Source organism: Primulina tabacum, chromosome 18 (genome assembly GCF_025594145.1).
Source record: "Primulina tabacum isolate GXHZ01 chromosome 18, ASM2559414v2, whole genome shotgun sequence".
In the NCBI taxonomy this organism is placed as follows: Eukaryota; Viridiplantae; Streptophyta; class Magnoliopsida; order Lamiales; family Gesneriaceae; genus Primulina; species Primulina tabacum.
This window is the reverse complement of record NC_134567.1, coordinates 28440088-28464539: the sequence shown is the minus strand read 5'-3', so window position 1 is coordinate 28464539 and position 24452 is coordinate 28440088. Positions and strand designations below refer to the sequence as shown.

At 32.7% G+C, this 24452-nt stretch overlaps 1 protein-coding gene and 1 pseudogene across 1 annotated transcript; one reads left to right on the top strand and one right to left on the bottom strand.

Moving 5' to 3' along the window:
* Positions 1-15937: 15937 nt before the first annotated feature.
* LOC142533468 (putative membrane-associated kinase regulator 2) lies at positions 15938-17159 on the bottom strand. Its single transcript, XM_075640251.1, has one exon. The coding sequence runs from the start codon at positions 17119-17121 to the stop codon at positions 16051-16053; it is 1071 nt and encodes a 356-aa protein (XP_075496366.1). The 5' UTR covers positions 17122-17159; the 3' UTR covers positions 15938-16050.
* Positions 17160-19518: 2359 nt separating this feature from the next.
* Positions 19519-24104, top strand: LOC142533577 (reticulon-like protein B2; annotated as a pseudogene).
* The last annotated feature ends 348 nt before the right edge of the window (positions 24105-24452 follow it).

Below are 24452 nucleotides of genomic sequence, written 5' to 3'. Positions count from 1 at the left end.
TTTATATCACTTTCTCAAATTTTCGAAGTGTATTTATATATATTTTCATTTTTCCTTTTTAAATTTTTCATTTAATAAATTTTTATTTTAATATCACATGAAACTCTGAATTCTAAAATTGATTTTGTGATTTTTAATTTATGATTTATGCAAATTAATGTAATATTCAATAATAATAAAAGATGATCCAAAAAAATGTTGCTTAATTCTTAATAATTGAATAGTCTCGTAACAACCATGATTTTTTAAATTCATTTTAACATTTTCAAATAATATGTAAGCTATGATATTTTTATACAAAATTATATTCACACAATAATAAATAATATTCTTTTCACATGTATATTATAAATTTATAAGCAAGGTTACATGTTAATCAATTGATGCATTTTAAAAAATTTACAAACATGCATACAAACCCACATATATACACATGTAAAGATTAAATTATTTAACTTTTAAATAAGTAAATTTATTTATTAATATAAATATTGAAAATAATTTCAAACTGAATATGTTATATATGTCAATTAATTATTGGTTCAAAGAAATTAAAAAATAATAATATGTTATAATTAAGTACAAAATTTATAAAATTCTATTAAAAAAAGTCCACAAAAATTTATAAAAATCTTGAAAAAAAATCTACATAAATCCACATAAATCTGTTTATAATATGTGAGATTCGGTAAAAGTCAATAAAAATCTATCAAATCCATAAAAGTCTATCATTTGAAAAAGTTATTAAAAGTCATCAAAACTCTGAATTGAATACACCCACTAATTTATTTTAGAAACGAAAGTGTTTTTATTTTTCACGTCGACTAGCACGGCTTATTTAATAATTTTATAAGAAAAGTATTATTCACCTCCCAATTTTTATTAAATATTAGTATTATGCGTGATGTGTGTGATATTAAATATTAAATAATAAATAATATTTATTTAAATTATTTGAATTTTTGATAAATTAGAGATAAATTGGATAAAAATAAAAAATAATAAAGAAAATTATAAAAATTACTAATAAACTCGCACCAATAAAATTAACTAAAAATATTATGAAATATAAAAATGTAAAAAAAAGTTTTGTTTCATACTGACATGTCAAAGTTATTTTAAAATAAATATTTTCAATTGAATTTGCAGTTAATATGTATATAAATATTTTTGGAATATAAAGTTTAAAATTATATATATGTTAATTTTAAAATTCAGTACGTTTATATGTCAATGAGTATAGTTTAAATTAATAATTTTATGTTCTAAAAATTTTATATATTCAGTAAAAAAATTGAGATAAAATTTTAAAAAAAAATCATTTTATATTTTTTATCCCAAAATTTAATAAAATATTGGTAAATGAAAATTTCGTACATCCCAATATTTGTTATATGTTTATAAAATTAATCCACGAATATTTTTTATACTTCTAATAAAGCTTGGGTTAAAACATGAAATATTAAAATTTAAAAATAATATTTTGTAACGTAAAAACTCTTGTGGGTAACATGCAAAAATATTACCTTTGTGTTTTTAAGGTCAAATCAAAATCATTTAATATAAGAAAATAAATAAATAAGGGTGAATTTGTGAGTGAGTAGATTTTTTTATATATTTATATTTGTATAATATTTCATTGGTACATATTAAACAAATAAATAAGACATCACTAGGTTTATTAATTATATAAAATGTCAAATAAAAATAAACTTACGTAATCGAGTTACATTTAGTTTGGTTCGATTTTAAATCAATGTATTTCCTATTTAGCTCAAATTAGCATTCGGTATAATTATATACAGATTATATCGATCAATCTCTTCTTCTTTCTTTTATTAGGTGGAAATCTGCATCCGTTAGGGCATCTCCAACCCTGCGCCAAAATGGCGTGAATCCATTTTGGCGCAGGGGAGAAGCTCCAATGGAGGTGTGCTATTTTCAAAATAGCGCACCTCCCATTCCTGTGCGACATGCTGCGCGAAGTTTTTTTTTTTTAATTATAAATATTTAAGAATTATAAATATTATTTATCTAATAATATGATATTATCATTATTATATTAATTTAATAATTAGATATATTTAAATAATATTTTTTATTATTTTAATAATTAGATATTTAATAATAAAAATTAAAATATTTAATTATATAAATTTATAAATATATTTTTAAAAAATTTTATAATTAAACATCTAACACACAAATTTATTGAATAATATTTAAACATTCAAGTACACAGTTAAAATAAAAATACAAATTCGAATTCAGATAATTTAAATGCAAATATAATAAAAGATAAACAAACTAAATCGTCAATAATTTGGAAAATCGGATCCGAGAATATGTAATTACAATAAAGATAAACAAACTAAATCATCAATAATTATAAAATATAATTATAATTATATCACTAAATTTAAAAATTATACATTTAATAACTAATATTAACATTAATTATAATTATATTGTTAAATTTATAAATAAATAGTAAACAAATGGAATATTCTAGGAATATACTTTTTAGTGTAAGATTTGAAGTAAGTGGGTTGAAGATGAATGTTATATTTGGTGCAGAAACTGCACCAAAATAGATTTATGGATTGGCATCACCTTAACTTTTAATACACACCAAATAAACCACTAGACTAATCTATTCTTTCATAGATATATATGTCAATCTTATATATCATTCATGTGTTACTTATTTTTATTTTACTCAATGACAAAAACTTGTGTGAGACGGTCTCACGGGTCGTATTTTGTGAGACGGATCTCTTATTTGGGTCATCCATGAAAAAATATTACTTTTATTGTGAATATCGGTATGATTGACCTGTCTCAAGGATAAAGATTCGTGAGGCCGTCTCACAAGAGACCTACTCTTACTCAATTTTAACCTCATCTTCTTAAATTAAGATTATATTTTTATTGAAAAACAAAACACCACCATTGCTTAAAAGATATTTTGTTTTTATTATTTTTTGTACCTTTAAACCCGCTCGAAGGCCCAAAAACGATGGGATAGAATCAGAAAAACACAAGAACAACTAATATACCAACACACCAAAATATTCTGAAAGTTCCGTTTTCACAGTGTAAATGTGATGAGAGTGAGTGTTGTATGTATCAGAATATAGTTGTTGTAACACCCACGACAACATGCAGCGAAAATTATAGTTTAACACATTAACACGCAACTTAGAATAATAACAATACGAGAGACGAGATATAAATTATGCACAAGTATAAAATACTTGCGCGGTGCCTCAGGGCAAATTAATTCACTAGAAAAGCTTGTAAGTTTACAAAAACCAATACTAGTGAAAGAATAAAACAACTCCCTAATTAAGGCGAGTAAAAAAACAATTGCATCATAAACCTCTAACAAACCGTATAACCACTATACAGAGGATGCATCAACTGAGAAGTGAAAAGTCTTCAAAAATCGACAGACTAATCTAAACAGTGATTAGGCGTTGTCTTCAGATGTTATCAGCACTTCACAGCAACACTTTAACAATGGCACGAGATTGCTTCGATCTCAAAAACTCTCTGTATGAATTCGTCTCTCCAGGATTTTTATGCTCTCGGTCTCTCCCTTTTCCTTCTCCTTTGAGTCCTATTAAAACATAGAAAAAAAAAACATTTCATTAGGAAAACAAACTCTTTTTAAAACAAGGATATCATATCTAAAAGATATCATGATATCATGTCTTAAAGATATCATGATATCTTATCTTAAATATAGTCTCATATCAAATATTAAATCTACACGAGATCATATCATCAATTTCTCATGTCTAGAAAGGCAAAACATTAAAGATATTAAAAGAAAAATATATCAAGGAATAAAATTCCTTTCAATCTCCCCTTTTTTGCTTTTCTGGACAAAACAACCCAAAAATGGTTGTACGGCTCAGCTCCCCCTGAGTTAGCAAATCAGTGACTCAGCCAACTTTAGTTGACTACCCCTGAATTCTACCGTTAACCAAACACAGTTAAAACAGATGTTGTATGTTAGATATTGCAACATTCAGATCATAACATCAAAACAGTTCATTAATCAGGAGAAACTAAGATCAGAGAAAATAAAAACAACTAAAGTACTAAAACCATCAAGAGAGAAAAATGAAAAACTCGAATCTCATTATCCTTCATTACTATCAACATTATCATCATCAGCCATTTTTGTTCCACTAGTTCCAGCTGTATCTACTCCCCCTTTTTGTCCAGAATGGACACCAACATCCAGCAGAAGCTCATAATCAGCCACTTGATTTTCATAATGTTCAATGGTCTTCTTGCCATTTTCAATCTGTTGTCGACCATAGGCAATCCGATCTTGAATGTAGGAGATAGGTAATGTTACATAACCAGTAGGAGTGACATCTGTAGGAGGCGGTTTAGCAGTCTCAGACACTAGGCTCAGATGTTGTATCATCAGTGTGGCCAACATCCAGAGCAACACTAGAATTCAGCCAAGGCAGATCGATCTTTCTGTTGCCTTTGAAATAAGCAGGAGAAATCTTAAGAGAATCTCCGACAGGACATTGATCTTCATCAATATCCCTAATGAAACCTTGAGATTCCAAGATTCCATAAATCAGTGAAGGGTAAGGCAGCTTGGTTTTCTTGAAGTCTCCTTCAGCATATTGCAATGCTGTCTTAAACATCAGCTTCCCAAAGTTAAAGGCACGTCCAGTACCAATAGAAAACAACACCAGGGCCTGAGATCTAGCCACAACAGTAGAATTGGTTGACGGTGTCCAATTCCAAATTGAGGTCTTGTGCAGCACAGAGAAAAACGAAGTGAGATTGACAGCACTCAACTTCTTGGGATGGTCAGGAGACACTTTGATCAGGCCTCCAGTGAGCACAGAGGTTACAACATTTATGTCCAGATTCTCTTCAACTTCCTCAATATCAGGAGTGTTGTAGAATGCATTGATCACAGAAGGTGAGAACTTGTAGATACGATCACGAACAAACACTCTCCCATACTTCACCGATTCCTCATCTTCAACACTGCCCAGGAGATTGCAGTAGAATTCCAACACAACACGGCGGCAGTAGGGCATAACAGTAGTGACAGTGGAGAGCAACCTTCGGTTCTTTAAAAACTCAATCAAGTTGTGTTTCCCATATGCATCAACATCAATATTTTTCTCCTCAATCAGCTCTCTCTCAATAAACAGGGGCCACAATGCCAAGGCCTCCTCAGAATAAAACTTGAGGGAAAAAGGCTTACTTAAATCATAGTCAGCAGAGTCAATATTGTGCTCGGTGTTGTCAACATCCACCTCAACACCGGCAGCAGTAGCAGCAACATCTTCAGAAGACTCACTTTCTTCAGAGCCAATATCTTCAGATTCAGCATCATTTTGTTTCTCAGATTCAAAATCAGATACAGAGGATGAAGAGGAATCATCAGAAGCTTCAGGCCGGTTTTCCTCAAATTCCCTCATCATTTCTAAATCAGGTTCATCATCCTTAGAAATTTGTTTTTTGGCAGCCTTTTCTTCTTTAAGTTGAGCAAGAAACTCGGCCAGAGATTGTTCATCTTCTTCAGGCTCAGCATAAATCTTTCTTCTGCAACATTTTGTGGATCCTGTGACGGGGTTTTGCTCTTGAACATCAGAAGTAGAACTGGTTCCTTTGCAGCAACAGTTGGTTTGGGGCGAGCCACCAACTCAAAATCATCATCATCGGAGTCATCTCCAGATGAGAAATCAGGGTCCAGAAGATTTGAGGAAGTAGATGCCCGAGGCTTCTTTGTTGGAACAAAGTCAGGATCGAATCCTGCTTGTCTCTTTGACCTTCGGGGCATAGGAGCAGTGGGAAAAGCTTTATTCAGGGCTTCAAAGTCCGGTGGATTCTCAACGTTGATCTCGTTCCCAGGTTCACCAGGGGCGATTATTTCCAGCGGACTTGGTTCTTCTGGCACACCCACAATTTCCAGGCCCTCAACATTGGCTTCGGCGGTGGGTGTTGTGTCAGGTGCCTCTCCACGCATGCTCGCAGCCATTTCACTCCTAATGTCGTGACGATCGAAGCCAGCCATCTGCGAAATCAAGAACAAAAGAAGTAGAGTAGTTCGAAGAACACAGAAAATCGCGAAGAACAGAGATAATTTGCGCCAAAAAAAATGAATAGTGAGGGCAGGAGAAATTTTAGAATGTGAGGAAAAATAATAAACGGTAAAGTTATTCCTCAACCATTCCTAATTATTTAAGCACAACTCTCCAACGATAACATTCTGTTGAGCCGCAACTTCAGCACCTTTCCAAACCAATTTTTACTTTCACCCAACGGTAACTTTCTGAAACAGTGCAATCATTATTTCAAGAAATCAGTCAGGATAAAACACCACGTCGAATTAACCCCACAAACAGTCAGAGATCAAGATATTTCAGAATTAAGTTGGTTAGGGTTTTCTTCGTATTTCATGAATTAAAATCTGATAGCCCACTGGACTTGATGAATTCACATAACATCAGAATGAATGACTTAAATTTATGCCTAAAATATGATCAAAGATGAAATACGCAAGCATGTGATCAAACTGTGATCTGTCTGTAATTGGGTGTTGGCAACACCTCCTGGCAACACTCACAATTTGGACTTGAACTTTCTTGAACATTTTTAATTCAGACATGGTAGCTCCCACTCTAGAAAAACGGTCTTCATTGGACTCCTCTAGGTAGCTTTTTTCATCTGTATTTTGACTTATAAGTGGTAGCTCCCACACTAGAAGAACGGTCTTCATTGGACTCCTCTAGGTAGCCTTTTCCATTTTCTTCTAAACATTTTTTTTATTCTATTTTTCTCCTCTTTTCTATTTTTCACCTTATTGCTCAAGATTTTTCCAAGTCATTTTCCATATTGGACAAGATCACGTGATACACGAACATTCTCAACTACTTAATGACTTAGATTGAGCATAATCCACACTTTAGAAAATTTTGAGAGAAAGTTTGATTCTCAACTGAGAGCACACCATTCAGTATACAATTAAGGTGTCACTGTTGAAACCATAATCTTTAATCATTTGATTCATCCACAAGAGTTGTGAGCAGCAACTAGCAGCAGCAACATATTCAGATTCAGCAGTGGACAGAGACACACAATTTTGCTTTCTACTATATCATGACACCAAATTGTTACAAAGATAAAAACATCCACCAGTGGTACTCTTCCTATCATCTAGATTTTCAGCCCAGTCAGCATCACTAAAACCCACTAAATTGGTGTTTGTTTCTTTGGAGTACCACAAACCTAAGTCAACTGTCTCAGCTATATATCTCAAAATTCTTTTGACAACTTTTAAATGAGTTACTTTAGGATCAGCCTGGTACCTGACACACAAACATACACTAAACATGATGTCGGGACGACTTGCACTCAAGTAAAAAAGACTGCCAATGATGTTGCGATACTGGGTGTTGTCAACACCTGTGGCAACATCGTCTTTAGACAATTTTTCAGTCGATCCCATTGGAGTTTTCATGTGTTTAGTGTTCTCGGCAGAAAATTTCTTTACCAAATTCTTAGCATACTTGGATTGACACAGAAAATACCATCATGCATTTGTTTAATTTGCAATCCAAGAAAGAAACTTAATTCTCCTACCATGCTCATTTCAAATGTGGTAGACATGCATTTAACAAAAGCATCAACATGCTTTTGAGAAGAAGCGCCAAAAATGATGTCATCCACATAAATTTGACACACAAGAATATCATGCTTAGACTTTTGAATAAAAAGGGTTTTATCAACCTCACCTCGTTTGAAGCCTAAGTCAAGCAGATATTCAGTAAGCCTATCATACCATGCTCGTGGACCTTGTTTCAGTCCATAAAGTGCCTTCTTCAACTTGTAGACATGGTCCGGGTGGTGTGGATCTTCAAATCCTTTAGGTTGGCTTACATAAGCTTCCTCATTCAAAATGCCGTTCAAAAATGCACTTTTCACATCCATTTGATATAGTTTTATGTCCATGTGACAAGCAATGGCAAGTAAAAGTCGGACTGATTCAATTCGGGCAACAGGGGCAAATGTCTCATCAAAATCAATCCCTTCAATTTGTGTATACCCTTGAGCAACTAGCCTTGCTCTATTTCTCACAACAATTCCAGATTCATCAGTTTTGTTCTTAAATATCCATTTGGTTCCAATAACATTCACATTATTAGGTCTAGGAACCAAATCCCACACATCATTCCTAACAAATTGTTCAAGTTCCTCATGCATCGCATTGACCCAAAATTCATCTTTTAAGGCTTCATTTATATTTTTGGGTTCAATGAGTGAAATAAAACAAGGATGACTTACTTGAAAGTACACGGAAGTCATGCATACTAGACCAATCATTTTTCGATAATCTACTTTCTCCTTTCTTCTAGTTTGCATTCCTTCAAATGCTTCTCCTATGATCTGAGATGATGGATGATTTTTCTGAATCTAACTGGGAATATCAATCCCTTCATTGGTTACATCATCATCATTTACAGCATTCTCTCCCGGTTCATCATTTGATTCTGCCAGTGCAGGTGTTGTCTCAGGTGTTACAACACCGGGTACAACATCTGTGTTAGGCAGTGTCTCACTTATGTTCAGTAGCCCATCAACTTCATCCTCGATTGTTTTTCATGTTAGATCTGCAAGATCATCAAAAACAACGTTAATAGATTCCATAGTCGTTCTTGTTCTAAGATTATACATGTGATATGCACGACTATTGGATGAATAACCAAGGAATAAACACTTATCACTTTTTGAATCAAACTTTGCAAGATGGTCTCGGTCATTTAAAACATAACATACACACCCAAAAACATGAAAGTACTTTAGGTTTGGCCTCTTTCCCATGATAATTTCATAGGATGTCATATTAGAACCACTCATTAGGTACACACGATTTGAAATATGACATGCTGTGTTTAAGGCCTCGGCCCAAAATCGTTTTGAAATATGCTTTGAACTCAACATGACCCTAGCCATTTCTTGCAATGTAATATTCTTCCTTTCGGCTATTCCATTTTGTTGAGGAGTCTTAGGGGCAGAAAATTCATGATATATCCCCCTCTTTTCACAGAATGATGTATAGTGTGAATTTTCAAATTCCTTACCATGGTCGGTCCTTATTTTACCAACCCTTAAATCATGTATATTAGTAATCTTAGCATGTAATTTCTTAAAAGCAGCAAATATGTCGGATTTTTCTCTAAGAAAACTCACCCATGTAAAACGAGAGAAATCATCCACACAAACAAATGAATACTTCTTACCTCCAAGGCTTTCCACTTCCATTGGACCCATAAGATCCATGTGCAAAAGTTCAAGACACCGTGTTGTCCCAAATTGTTGCAACACTTGATGGGGAACACGTGTTTGATTACCCTTTTGACATGCACCACAAACATAAGGAATTCCAGAGGATAAATTAGGCATACCTCTCACAGCATCGTACTTACCAAGGTTCTTTAATGTCTTGAAGTTTGCATGACCCAATTTTTGATGCCACAAGTTTAATTCACTCACCTCTGAATGATTGCACACAAGGTCCTCTCCAAGTTGATAACAGTTGTCAGCAGACCTTGTACCTGTCAAAATACAAGTATTAGTGTTATCAAAAACTTCACAATTGTCTTTATCAAACTTAACATGTAAACCATCATCACAAAGTTGACTTATGCTTATTAAGTTTGAGTTAAGTCCCTCGACATGAAGCACATTATGTAGGTTAGGCAATCCATCAACATTCAAGGTCCCTTTGCCAGCAATTCTTCCTTTAGCACCACCACCATACGTCACATGACCATTCCTCAGTTCAACATAGTCAATCAAATGGTCTTTCGAACCTGTCATGTGGCGTGAACAGCCACTGTCAAAGTACCATATTCCTGCAATGTTAATCTTTAATGAAGTGTAGATAACAGAACATTGAATATTAGCCTTTGGCACCCAAACCCTTTTTACCGATAGTTTCCTATTGGCAGTGTTGTGCCGGATGTTGTACAATACCTGAGGCAACACCTGTTCAGATTCTCATCTCTTGTAGTCATCTCTCAGTTTAAAACAGTAGGGTTTGATATGTCCAGATCTAAAACAATAGTGGCAGATAAAGTGGCGTTTCCTCGACTTGGACTTCTTGGTAGATATTTGCCTTTTTGATGAGACACATTTTTCAGTGTGTGTAGCATTAGAGATTTCAACACTTTCTTTGACAAAGACAGTTGGTTTTCTTTCAGTATTGGAAGATTCTCCAGTTTCAAACAGGTTATTCATATAACCAAGTCCAGCTTTGTCATTCTTTCCAATCATCAAGAGTGAATCAAGTTTGGATGAACTTGAATTAAGCTTAGCAAGAATTTGAGTTGCTTCTCCAAGCTCCTCCTTGACTTTGCATAATTCCAAATCTTTCTTTCTTAAGATTACTTCAAGTCGTGATACTTGTGACTTCAGCTCAGTGTTCTCTTTGGAGAGAATTGCATTCACTTTATTTCTTTTGATCCAGTCTTCATACAATTCTTCATATATTGTCTGCACACTTTCCAGAGTGACTTCATCATCATCTACTTCTTGGGTTTCAGACTGACTTGATTCACCAAGGGTTGTAGAATTAAGACACACTGAATTTGAAGAGATGTTGCGACCAGATATTGCAACACCTGTGGCAACACCCAAAGAATTGATTTGCATTAAACGTTTCTCCCTGATCACAGCAGAAAACGATGTGTGATTTTCAGATTCATTTGATCCTTGATCATCATCAGACTCTTCATCACTCAAAGTGACAGCCATGCCTTTGTTTCTCCGAAGTCGATTGGCACACTCATTGGCATAGTGTCCAAATCCAGAACACTCTCTACATTGCACTGAATGCATATTTCTAACATTTGATTGGATTTGCAATTCATTCCTTGGTCGAAATTGTCATTTCATAGGAGTAAACTTTTGAGCTTTTGCAGAAGTGGTGATATTGGGCAACACAGATTTTTGTCCAATTTTCTTCTTCTCTCTCATTTTCTTCAAGTAATCACCAAATTTCTTAGTAATTAGAGAGATAGAATCTTCACCTAAATCAGACTCATTCACCTCTTTAGATATTTGAAGGATTTCATCATAAGAGTCGGTTGAAACTTCAAGGGCTATTGTCTTCCCTTTATCCTTCTTTTATAAATCAAGATTCATCTCAAAAGTTCTGAGAGAACTTATTAATTCATCCAGGTTGATTGTTGAAGTGTCTTTAGATTTTTCAATTGCACAAACTTTGACATTAAATCTCTCATGAAGAGATCTTAAAACTTTGTTCACCAATCTTTCACTGGACATGGGGTCTCCAAGACTGTGAGCTTCATTATAAAGTTGTCTCAAACGGCTATCATACTCAAGAATAGACTCCTTGTCCTCCATTCTCAAGCTTTCAAATTTTGATGCCACCATCCTTAGTCTAGTTTTGCGCACACTCTCGGATCCTTCACAATGTTTCTGAAGCATATCTCAAGCTTCTTTGGCACAGACACAATTGGTGATTAGATTGAACATCCTTGTGTCAACAGACGAAAATATAGAATTGAGAGCCTTAGAATTAAAATTTGAAGTTTGCACTTCATCGATTGTCCATGTACTTTCAGGTTTGAGCCGAGTGTCTCCATCGGCATCCTCACTCTTTGGAGGACTCCAACCATCAAGTACACGTTGCCAAGCTCTTTCTTCAATGGATTTAATAAAAACCCTCATCTTTACTTTTCCACAATGCATAATTTGATCCATCTAACACGGGAGGTCTAAAAACAGTGTTTGTTGATGCTTCCATAATCCTTTTTCACCTGTGAAAACAAAACATGATCTCACTTAGTAGCGTCAAGTGGAGGCTCTGATACCAATTGAAAGTTCCGTTTTCACAGTGTAAATGTGATGAGGGTGAGTGTTGTGTGTATCAGAATGTAGGTGTTGTGCGTAGGTGTTGTGCGTAGGTGTTGTAACACCCACGACAACATGCAGCGGAAATTATAGTTTAACACATTAACACGCAACTGGAATGATAATAATACGAGAAACGAGATATAAATTATGCAAAGTATAAAATACTTGCGCGGTGCCTCAGGACAAAATAATTCACTAGAAAAACTTGTAAGTTTACAAAAATCAATACTAGTGAAAGAATAAAACAACTCCCTAATTAAGGCGAGTAAAAAAACAATTGCATCCTAAACCTCTAACAACCCGTATAACCACTATACAGAGGATGCATCAACTGAGAAGTGAAAAGTCTTCAAAAATCGACACACTAATCTAAACAGTGATAGGCGTTGTCTTCAGATGTTATCAGCACTTCACAGCAACACTTTAACAATGGCACGAGATTGCTTCAATCTCGAAAACTCTTTGTATGAATTCGTCTCTCCAGGATTTTTATGCTCTCGGTCTCTCCCTTTTTCTTCTCCTTTGAGTCCTATTAAAACATAGAAAAAAAAAACATTTCATTAGGAAAACAAACTCTTTTTAAAACAAGGATATCATATCTTAAAGATATTATGATATCATATCTTAAAGATAGTCTCATATCAAATATTAAATCTACACGAGATCATATCATCAATTTCTCATGTCTAAAAAGACAAAACATTAAAGATATTAAAAAGAAAATATATTAAGGAATAAAATTCCTTTCATATTCAATACATGGTTTAACTTTAATATGATATTATGCAAGTGTTACGTGTATGTACAATTTATTTTGTATGAATAGTTTTTATTGGAGTTAAATTTAATAATTAGACTAACGAAAAAATATGTGTTTAAAATATTCGTAATTATTTTGTTATCATTTGTAAAATTATTGTGTGGATAACATACTGAATTTTATTTTTTTTATATAAATGATTATGTAAGACCGATAGTACTTTCGTTCGAAAATTAATTTGTTTAGCTAGATGAGGATAATATTGTTATTTAAAAAATAGTCATGATGCAAGTTAAAATTAATGAGTCGCATAGACTACAGACGCGAGATCCGACTAGTTAGTAAACTGGTCCACTTGGCTGGTAAATGAGCTCATCTGGCTGGTAAACGGATCCACGTAGGCAATATACAATTAATTTGCATGGCGTCACCTGCGTCACGAACACTCGTTAAGTAGGTGTCGGGAGAGTTCCGACATAGACACTTCAACGCTCCAGTCAGTAAAGAAAACTCAGAGAACTTTTATCAAAATGATAGTCCCCTTGAATTATCAGGAAATTCCTCGATTTATAGATTTTTAAGAACGTCTAATGAGCTTGATATTCTGCAAACATAATCAATATTTTGGACCTCAACAGTGCTAAACCCAATTGATTTTATTAACATAACAAACAATTGGTAACAAAGACACCAAGCTAATCAATATTAAAGGCAAGTGAAAAAATTTCCTGATGCATTTAGTCGAATACTTTTGTCCTCTCTTACTATAATTACAAAGCCATTATAAAAAAGACCCTTTTCTTGTTAAATTCCAATATCTGCCTACAAATAAAAGAACTGAACACCAACCTTTGTCTGCCTCTGTGTCTTTTATTGAATTTTTTTATTTTCTTTTCACATCAATCTTACAAAAGTCTACAAAGGAATCTAATTTAAGCATCACTTTCACATTGAATTTCATTCGACCAAAAGTATAGATATATCCATTTATAGATAAATTTTTAAATATTCATTATTTTATAAAGTGAATATACGAATCAATGGAATATTTTATAAATTATAGAGAATAAAAATATATTTTATATATATTAAAATTCATTAAGCCAAAAAATAGGACAATAAAAAACTATCAGGCAAATAAATAATATTCGTGTGTTTAGTGGTTTCAGGCAAAAAACAAATCGAAACAAAAGAATCCATGTTGCTGGATGAAAACAAATATTGACAAATCAAATGACTAAAATCTAAACATGTCGACTTAAAAATTAATGTATTTTTCTCGTTTTAAAACAAGGTATTTACTTTATTAATTTCCTCGCGCACATTTCATCAGTCAATCCGACTCCCCCGAGGGTGTGCCACAATAACCTAGGAAAAGTCTTTTTCATTCCTATCAGAATTTGAAACGGTATATTCTTCTCATATGGTTTCTATGTTTGTAAGTTCAACTTTGTGTAATTTGTTCGCGACGATCTTGTGACAGCATCTCTCAATCCCTGAATTATCTTGTCTTGAAACGATCTTCAAAATCATGGGAAGACAACATAAGCCATGTGGAGGTTGTTTATTCTAAGTGGATTAATAAACCTACGTGACCAAAACGGGTTTCACATGGCCATAGATTATTTGATTTCCCCTCGATCGGTACAAAATATTTTATTGTGACCTTTGTATCACTCGAAGATAGTGGCGGAGTCAGGAATATAGTTCTATCCGAATTAAAATTTTAAACTCTAAAATCTTTTAATATTTTAAATTGATCTACCCGAACTAATATTATATTAATCCAAATATATACAAAATTTATATATAATTTTTTTTAACTCTTTACTGTAGCTCCGCCACTGCTGGGAGGCTAATAAATTTTTTTTTAATTCTATATGATATAAAGTAAAAAAATATCATTATTTTGACAATTTTGCAAATTCGTGTGTTTTTATCGTATTTAATTTTATTAAAAATCAGTTTATCAAATATCTATTGATGGATGTTGTGATGTTTTTTTAAATATGATATCAAGATCTCAAATTTAGGACGAGATATTATGACGTCTGAATCTCAATTATAATAAATCTTAATAAAAAATTTGAAAACAAGCAAGCTTATTGATGAAGACAAACCGTGAGGCAAACACAAAGGAAAAGTGAGTTACTTTGTGAGACATCTCTTTTGAGGCATTACATATCCACCGAGAAAGACAAATTTGACGTCTCCCACCATTTCACGAATCCCCGTGTAGGAAATTAGAGAGAGACGAAAAGTGAATGATATTTTTAAACCCCTTTTAAGATATATTTTTATTTTTTTATTATTACATCATTATTATATAATAATATATCTTATATTCATTGAAAATTTAGGGTTTGATTTCGGACATATGACATTAGTCCAGACGCAGGTTTCGAATTTACCCTAAGCCAGAAATCACGAAGAAGACTGTTAGAAGGGGACCGGGAGGATGTCCCGTCGTAGCCCCTCCGACACTCTGACTTGAGGATACAAAGAGAGAGTAGCTAAATGTGCTACTGAAAACAATACATTCAATGAATAAATAAGACACTCAAACCTCATATTTATAGGAGAATATTTGAGTCTATGATGAGTCTTCTACTTTAGTTGGAGATGGGCCAGAGAGTTCGGGCTTGAACTTTAAGCTAATCTATAGGATATGGATATCCATTTTTAGAAATAATTTTAACATCATACGACTTCCTATCTCAAAACATTAAACACTCAAACCTTAACCTACTATCTAAAAAAATCTTAAAATACTCACTTAAAATTAAACAGTAAAATGATCATCTATACAGTTTGATTTGTGGAATGATGATATATAAACTATATTTTTCATATATTTCCAAGAACACTAGGAAATATTCTTCTTACGAGGAGTGCAAATGAGTCCAACTATTCGTGAACATTTTGGTCAAAAGTTAACTCCAATTTGATTTGATATCACTTGAGTCGAATTCGAGTTTTAATTATTCATATTCGAGTAACTACATGTCGTTTTGTTTGCATCAAAAAATAAAATTGACCCAATATTTTTAAAACCCAAGCTGAATTCAAATCGAAAAGATCACAAACCCAAGTGCATGATTTTAACCCTAATTTAACCACTCTGACAATCTCTAATTATTTACTTTGTTTAATTAAATTTACAATAATAATAATAATAACTAGGTACTAATTACCCAATGCTAATAAAAGTTAAAAATCCAAGCTGGATCAGTCTACAAATGGGAACTGTGAAAGTCAATCAGAAAACATATTTATTTACAAAATTATAATATAAGAAATTTAATCAAAACACCTAATTAAATTTCAAGAAAGTGGAGATTAATTTTATATCTACAGCTCTACAGGCGTTGAAAGGATCTCTTACAATGTAGAATGGCGTCTTGAATCCCGTCCTGCACCTGCAAAAGCGAGTCATCGCGGCGGTCCGACGCCGCCATCTTCACCGGCGGAGACGCTGCTGACGCTGAACGGATTTTGCCCAACTGCTTCTGCATTACTTTCGGCCCTGCAGTTTGCATTCCATTCACTTGAGCTAAACGAGTCGCGTCAACGGCCTCAGCCGCTCCCGGTTCTTCTTCCACCATCGCCGCCACACATGGCGGAGAAGAAGCTGCGCTATCACCCTTTGAACCCGAGAAGCTCGGCTGCACGGAAAACTTCAGTTTCTCGACGTAGCGTTTTGAAACACGGATGTATAAAGGTTTCACCATTTTCAAATACTTTTGGATCAACTTTTTGTCGTCTGAAACTCTACTAAAATCCAAATTCTCCTCATTATTCTTTATCCCTTTTCCCTGTTTCTCCTTAGGATTATGATCTCTGGTAAACAGAGAGATAAGCGGGGCTTTCACCTCCTCCGCCTTAAATTTCACAGTAAAAAACTTACCACTCGTTTTAGTACAATGATTTTCTTGAATTATCACGGATTCCGCATTTTCTCGCCCAAAAGTCTCATTATTCTCCGACTTTCCAGATTTCGATCTCTTGAACTTGAACAAAAGAACACGGATTTTGGTCGCTGACTTCAGTAAAGAAACTGGAAAGCTGTACGAGGTTTCTTCGGAAACATTCAGCAAAATGCTTGAAGATTCGACCGTATTTTCATGCTCCGATTCTTCTTCCGCGCGGGACCCATCCTCAGTTCCATCTCCATTTTCTGTTATTGTATAATCATTTCCGCTGCATTTTGGCGTTGTCTCATCTTCTTCGGCGTCGGTTTCATCTTCAGGGAGTGTGAACTCGAGGTCGAAGTATGGTCCATCTTCTCCATCGGAGGAGCAAGGACTCATGGTGGCAGTGACGATGGTAGGGATAGGTGAGGAGTCTTGTTCCACGACACGTGTTGGGCATCCTCCTCCGCCACCGTCACCGCCGCTGCGCCAGTATTTTAGTAAAGAGAGAGCTTCCATATTGGCAGGAAAACAAGAACCAGTATATATTGACTAAAGTTGGGAATGTGTCGAGTGATTTATTCGTGGAGATTTATAGAGAAAGAGAGATGTTTTTATAGAAAATTAATACTACTATTTTTTATATATATACTATGGAAAATTATTATTATTTTTTCAAAATAAATATATATCTTTTTCTGATATAATATGAACTAAACGTAAACCAATATTTGTGATTTGATTTGATTATAATAAATACTAATCTCATACATACACGTAAGCATTTATTTATTTATTAGTAGATTCTATGTTAAACAAGTTAATTTTATTTATATTAATAATAAAACATGACTTAAATAAAATATTCGTTTCACAAAATTGATCTAGATAATCTTATAAGAGTTTGTGTGTGTGTATATATATATATATATATATATATATATTATTTTTGTTATAATTTTTTAATCATACATGTTTAATTTATTTTAATACAATAAAAATTATTATATAAATAATTATAACTAGTGTTTCGTTACATGCATATTCATTTTTTTGTGTTTGATGATTTTTTTTTTGTTTGTAAAAATTATGTATTATTTTATTAGAATATAATTCTTATATATTAGATGAGATTTATGAGATAATTTGAACTTTTAGATAGAATATATATAAATTTTTTTTTTAAAAAAAATTTAGAGATATATAAAAAAATTACTAATAAACAAACACGACAAAATTACCTCACAAATATTATGAAAAATAAAATTGTAAATAGAATTTGATAATCACATGCTCATGTTTAATAATATAACCAGCGAACAACCCACACACTATAAACAATGAATATTACATATATAAATCATAATCGTGATCATAGATGTAGTTGATTCATACAGTTTTGTATAATTTAACATTTTTTTTTGGATAATGATAATAAAATTATATTAAATATGTTAATTGTAGATATAATATCTGAATTTTAGTCATGAGTAAATTCTATGAAAAATATTATTAATCAATATGAACATGATATTTTCGTTAAAATTAATTGATTTCATAAAGTCATATCACTAAGTGACTCAATCTTTATATATAAGTAGAGAACTGACGCGTGTCTAAAATAATGACTATTAGTATATGAATCATGATCATTAGTAGATTATGAGTTGATTCATAAAATTTTGTTATAATTTTTAATTATTATTCAGATAAGGATAATGTAATTAAATTAAATATATAATTTGTAGACACAATGAGACCTACTCATCATGCAATATGGTGATATAAGATGTATGATATTTGAGATGATAAATCAATTGGATGACGTTATGATTTCGATTTCTAATATTTTAGAGCTAGAATCAAACATCAAATGAAACAAATATATGCAATCAATTAATATTGCATCATTTACATCAAACCGTGACCGATAGCTACGAACAAAATATTTTTGTATAAAAGTTATATTCATGTGAAAAATAACGAGGAAAAGCAATTTGTTGTATCTAATTAATGATAATTTTAGTTTAATTATATGTTCACAAAAAGTTCTTTTCAATTCTAATCTGTAATGTGAACGATTTAATAGAGTTGAAAAAGAATGAATGGATCAATAGTTAAACATAATTCATTTACAATTATGTGATTGGATTAACAAATTACTATGTCAATACTATTTTGAGTAGGTCTCTTGTGATACGGTCTCACGAATCTTTATATGTGAGACGGGTCAACCCTATCGATATTCACAATAAAAAGTAATACTCTTAGCATAAAAAGTAATAATTTTTTCATTAATTACCCAAATAAGATATCTGTATCACAAAATACGACTCGTGAGACCGTCTCACACAAGTTTTTGCCTACTATTTTTGGGTTTTTAAGTAAAAACTAGATTATTTAAATGCTATATTATAGATTACAACTTCTATGTTCAATGTGAGTATAAAATATCCTTCCAAGATCATAAATAATACTACAGGATGCATTCAACACATGTTTCTTCATCAAGTGGCGATACAAGAAAATCATGATCAAAATGAAGGAATCATTTTTTTGCCAAAGGCCTTGCTGACATAACCAATCAGAAAATTTGAAAGAAAAATAGACGATCATTGGGATTTCTTTTGATCGGAAACTCTGGAAGGCATGACACCAGTGTTTTAAGAGTTTTGTGATTTTATAAATACATTGAATTACACAATATAAAATATTATTACACATCCCATAATAAATAATTATTTGGTATATCTAAAACATGTCATTAAACGAATAATTCATTATTAAAACATTAATTTTTATTTAATATGAGATTTTTTTTATTTTTCCCTTACAAATTATTTTTAATGAAAAATGTGATTTTTATTTTTATTTTTGCAACATAATTAATTAATTATTAATGAAAACATTCCAAAGGAGATTCTCAGTCAGCTGACAGTTACTGAATCGTCTGCACGCGCGCTGAATCTGTATCCACCAATTTTTTTTGTTTAAATGGCGGAAGAGGAGACGAAGAAGAAGAAGGAGGATACTTTCTGGGAAAAAATGGTGGACAAAATCCACGATTCCGACGGCGAGACCACGGCCTACCGTCTCTTCGGCAGGGAGAAACCTGTTCACAAAGTCTTTGGCGCTGGCAAACGTAAGAAATTTTCCTTTTTTTACTCTGATTTTTGGGTATTTTTGTGACAATTCTGAGATTCGATGTAAATTTTATTTATTTCGGTTTCTGGACTCTCTAATGTCTATTTCAATGAATTTCTCTGTAACTTTTTGGATATTTTGTGGGATCATGGTTCGCCGGAACGGCCGTTATGCGGCCGGAACGGAATGGGAATGGTGACAACCGTTCCAAAGTTCCAGGGCAAATCGGCGCTGTTCTTCGACGTTTAATCGGCGATTTAACGGGAAAGCGGAACGGAACGGGCGGAACGGAACGGTTTTGATGTTAAAAAATATGGTTATGAGATATTCATGGTTCATTACGGTGGTTATGTTATTGATATTATATTTCATAGTTGTTGATGATTATGAAAATGAATGAGTAGAATAGAAAGTTGATCTTGAGCCAAATAGGAAATGGAAGTGTATAAACGGTATGAAAAATATGGCAGTAGTTGTGGTTTATAGTATAATGTCTTGTATATTGATCCAATTGTTGTGAGGCCACTTCCATTAGAAAGATAAGATATAAGGCTATAACTTTCATGTTTTGAGTTTTGTTCAAATCATTAGGGAAGACGAGCCAAAAGTGGCCCGAAGTGTGTCGTGTGTATCGTTGTTCTTGCACTGACACATGTTAGGAAAATGAGCATAACTTTTTACTCAGACGTCAATATCCAAATGTTCGAAATCAATTTAATCTACGAGATAGTGATGAAGAATATAACAATGATCTCGCTCCTCCGCGTCACTCTTCATGGTATTAGCTTTGGTATGTTATAATTTTTAGTGTGTATTTCTTATTGTGCTATTATTGTAAAATAGTTTTGTATTGAGAGATTAATTTGTAATAACTTCATATATTTTATTTTTTAGTATGATGTAATTTATATTTTTATTTTTTTTACCAATTTTTTGAATTTATTAATTTTTTTATACAACCGTTCCGCAACATAACATTGGAACTGGAACGGTAGTTGCCGTTCCAAGCACCGCAACCGTTCCGGCGAATCATGTGTGGGATTATCAATTTATTTGTCCATTTGGAGATTATCGTATAAACTTGGCATTGTTTCCTTTTGTGAAAAGGGAATCTAATGAAGACGGAGCTTTCTATTCTTTGTTGTAAAATGAATTTAGTTTACTAGACTTATGGGGGTCAACTTTTTTACTTTTATTTAGAGATTTGCAGTTATTCCTTATTTTACTTGGAATCCTGAGCTATGCTTTTAATTAAAATACTTAAATTTTCATCCCCTTTTGTATAAAGTATAAATGTTTGATGCAATTTGATGATGGAAGCTAAATGTTACGTATATTTTTTGTTTTATTTTTTCTTCCATGTCCTTAGTTTTTTTTATCCACTTTCACTCTTTTTCTGGTTTTGGTTCTTTCAATTTTGTGCTCTGAATTGCGCGTGTTTATGAATACGACACCATATTTGAGTGGCTACTAATGTAAATTCATAAAGTTGATCAATATGCTAACTGTGAGTGCATAAAATGAACTTGCGGTCATGTTGTAATTTGTATGTAGAGTTTATGAACTAGCAATTCTTGTTACAAACATCTTGATTGGTTGATTATTTTTCAGAATGCATAACTTTCGTATCAAAGTATAGATTCTTAAAGTGGAGAATTCTTCTTTTGGTTGCTTGAACTTTATAGATTCATATGTTTCAATTATTTCGTTGTATAAAGGTTATACAGTCGTTTCTGTGCTTTGCTGAATGCAAATAATTTTAGAAATTCACGAGCATCGTGCTCAGCTATCAATCAATTTACAAAAGAAAAATGAACCATTTCTAAGATTTTCAACTGAAATACACACACACACACACCCCTGTGCGTATCTTCTATTAAATATTTATACTTATATTAAACAAGAGACCTTTATAGCAACCACTTTTGGTCTCTTTCGTGTATTATTTTTTAATTCCCAAAAATCACTTTCTTATATAATATTAATTTTATCCTATTTTCAGCATTGTCTTTTTATCTCCTAAAATAACTATTATGTACTCTACTAATTATATAATACATTATCTTTTGATATTTAAAAATATTGGTTTACACAGAAAATTAATTTAAACATATGCATTGTATGTGCAATATTACTTGTACTTTGTATTTAGGGAGAGGCCCTTAGAGCTCCGATTTGGTCGCTTGATGTGCCATTTTACGGTGACAAAAATACTCCATGTACTGTTATTATAAACCGATTTTACTCTATTTTGAATTGCACATATATCTAGTTATCTATATTGTCTATTTTTGTAACAAGTGTTGCCTTATAGCTCAAATTTAACGTGTTATTTGGCATAATGACAAACTACTTCACCAATATTTACAAATTAATTTTTACTTCATGTGGCCTCTTTGGATTGTCTTTCGTGTCACTTGAGCAAAAATTAAAATATATAAAAAAAATATTTTGGTTTACAAGTTAATATGTTTTAAAAACTATTTTAATTCGATCATAAATTATATTGTTTGCTAACGATTTTAATTCATCATCAAAACATTTTCTTTCTCCGTTAGTTAAGTGCCTCGATTTATCTTATATTTTAATCAACTCAAAGTAACCAAAAGTTCGTAGCATCCAAAAGTTGTGAATTTATACAACCTATTATGCTTGCATGTTGTGAAGCACCTTATGGTAGTGTATGTGTGTTACTGTGTTTGTGTTAATTGTTTTTTATTATCAGCTGCGGATGTGTTCTTATGGAGGGACAAGAAGGTCTCAGCAGGATGTCTGCAATATGGGTTTTGTTTGATGTCCTTGAATACCATTTGCTCACATTGGTCTCTCATGGTTTGATTCTTGCATTGGCTATATCATTCTTGTGGTCAAATGCTACAACCTTCATCAATAAGTAAGCTATTGTATTGTTTTCTAACCTGGAGAATGCTGATGAGGGTGACATACTATTTGTGGGGAAAAAACTTATATTTTTGGAAGTGTTACATGTGAAATTGGAAGCTTTTTCAGTCACTGAGTGGTTGCCCCGATTCATTCCTGTTGGTTTTACTTTTTCTCCAACCCATAGTTCGTCAATATCCTCTTCGCTTTGCATAAATGATACTAATGAATTGTATGTTCTTCGTGTGTTTTATTTCGTTCTAGATCTCCTCAACGCATCCCATAAAGTTGAGATTCCAGAAGATCCTGTACTAAAATTGGCATTGGCTTTGAGGATCGAGATCAATCAAGCCGGTGCATTTCTGAGGGATATTGCGCTGGGAAAGGATTTGAAGATGTTTCTCTGTGTAATTGATTTTTTGGGTTTTGTTTTAAACTAATGCAATTCCTAAATGCTTGATGTGGTTGGTCACATGAGATGAAAATGTGTTGACATGTCACTGTCTCGAAGTAATTTTTTTCCAATATTTTACTAAATTCTCCCGTCTAGTCCCCTAATAATTTTATTTATTTATTTAAGGTTCTGTTTAAACTTATTCAACGTATGAAAATAGTAGTTCCTATTAGATTTTTTTCCTAGACTCAGATGTAAATACTAAAAATTATCAAATATTTACTTGCTTTGATGTTAGCCTTCCCCCTCTAATCTGTGCTCAGTATTGGAAATGGTTTGTCCCTGAGATTTTACGTGTCCAATGTTGTTTGCAAATTTAAAAATGAGGTTGAACACATAATTAACAGCAAAGATTTTGCTTCTGGCATGTGTTTTGTTTGAACTGATAAATTTTCTAATGCCATAATGAGCAGGTGATAGCCGGCTTGTGGGTGTTGTCGCTTGTTGGAAGTTGCTGTGATTTTTTGACTCTGCTGTATTTAAGTAATGTCCATCAGGCAGAACTACATCGGTTTTTCTTTCCTTTTTTTCCAGAACCATGAAAATGATGTGTCACCGACATGGTAAAGTCTGGGATGTCCCAATTCTTACAATCACACAATATTCATTGTCATTTCAACAGGTGTTGTGCTGCTATTCACGGTGCCTGTTTTTTACGAGAAATATGAAAATCAGGTAGACTCTTTTGCCCAGAAGGCGACGGCTGAGCTCAAGAAACTGTATGATGTATTTGATGCTAATGTACTGTCTAAGATTCCGAGAGGGCCATTGAAGGATAAAAAGAGGGTTTGAGCCCATTATTGTATATGCGTTGTTCTCTGTAGTTTCAATGTCTTTGCCGCTCCGGTTTCACGAAAATGTCGATAAAACTTATAGTTGGTTATGGATGGTATGGTTTCTCTGAGTTTCCTCTAGGGTCATAAATTCAACTCCAGGATAAATATTTGAATGTACATGGAATGTGTAAGCTACGGTCGTTTAAATTTCTACGGTTGATTGATGTGATTATACGTGATTCTAAGAACATTGAAAGTTTATTATAAATATATATAATGCACATTAGAGATCCACTGTAATTGATTCTTATTAAGCTGATGCAAATGATTTTACGACTCTTTGGTCGAACTTTCAAGTTGTCTTTCTAGACTATGTTTAGAAAATTCGAACCTCAATGGCAGTAGTGTTTTAATTTGGAATTTAAAGAAAAATGTCACAACACAACAAACTTTATTTAAATAACTTTGAAACGAAATAATGACTGTTAATTAATACATTGATCAAAGGAAACGACCGTCTAACCTTAAATAGTAACATCTTTCTTATTTATCTTTAAATACAACCAATAGCATCCACATGTTGGTCTCACATACGG

Bases quoted from the DNA above. Each gene is read 5' to 3' on its own strand.
- LOC142533468 (XM_075640251.1), bottom strand. From the start codon at position 17,121: ATGGAAGCTCTCTCTTTACTAAAATACTGGCGCAGCGGCGGTGACGGT.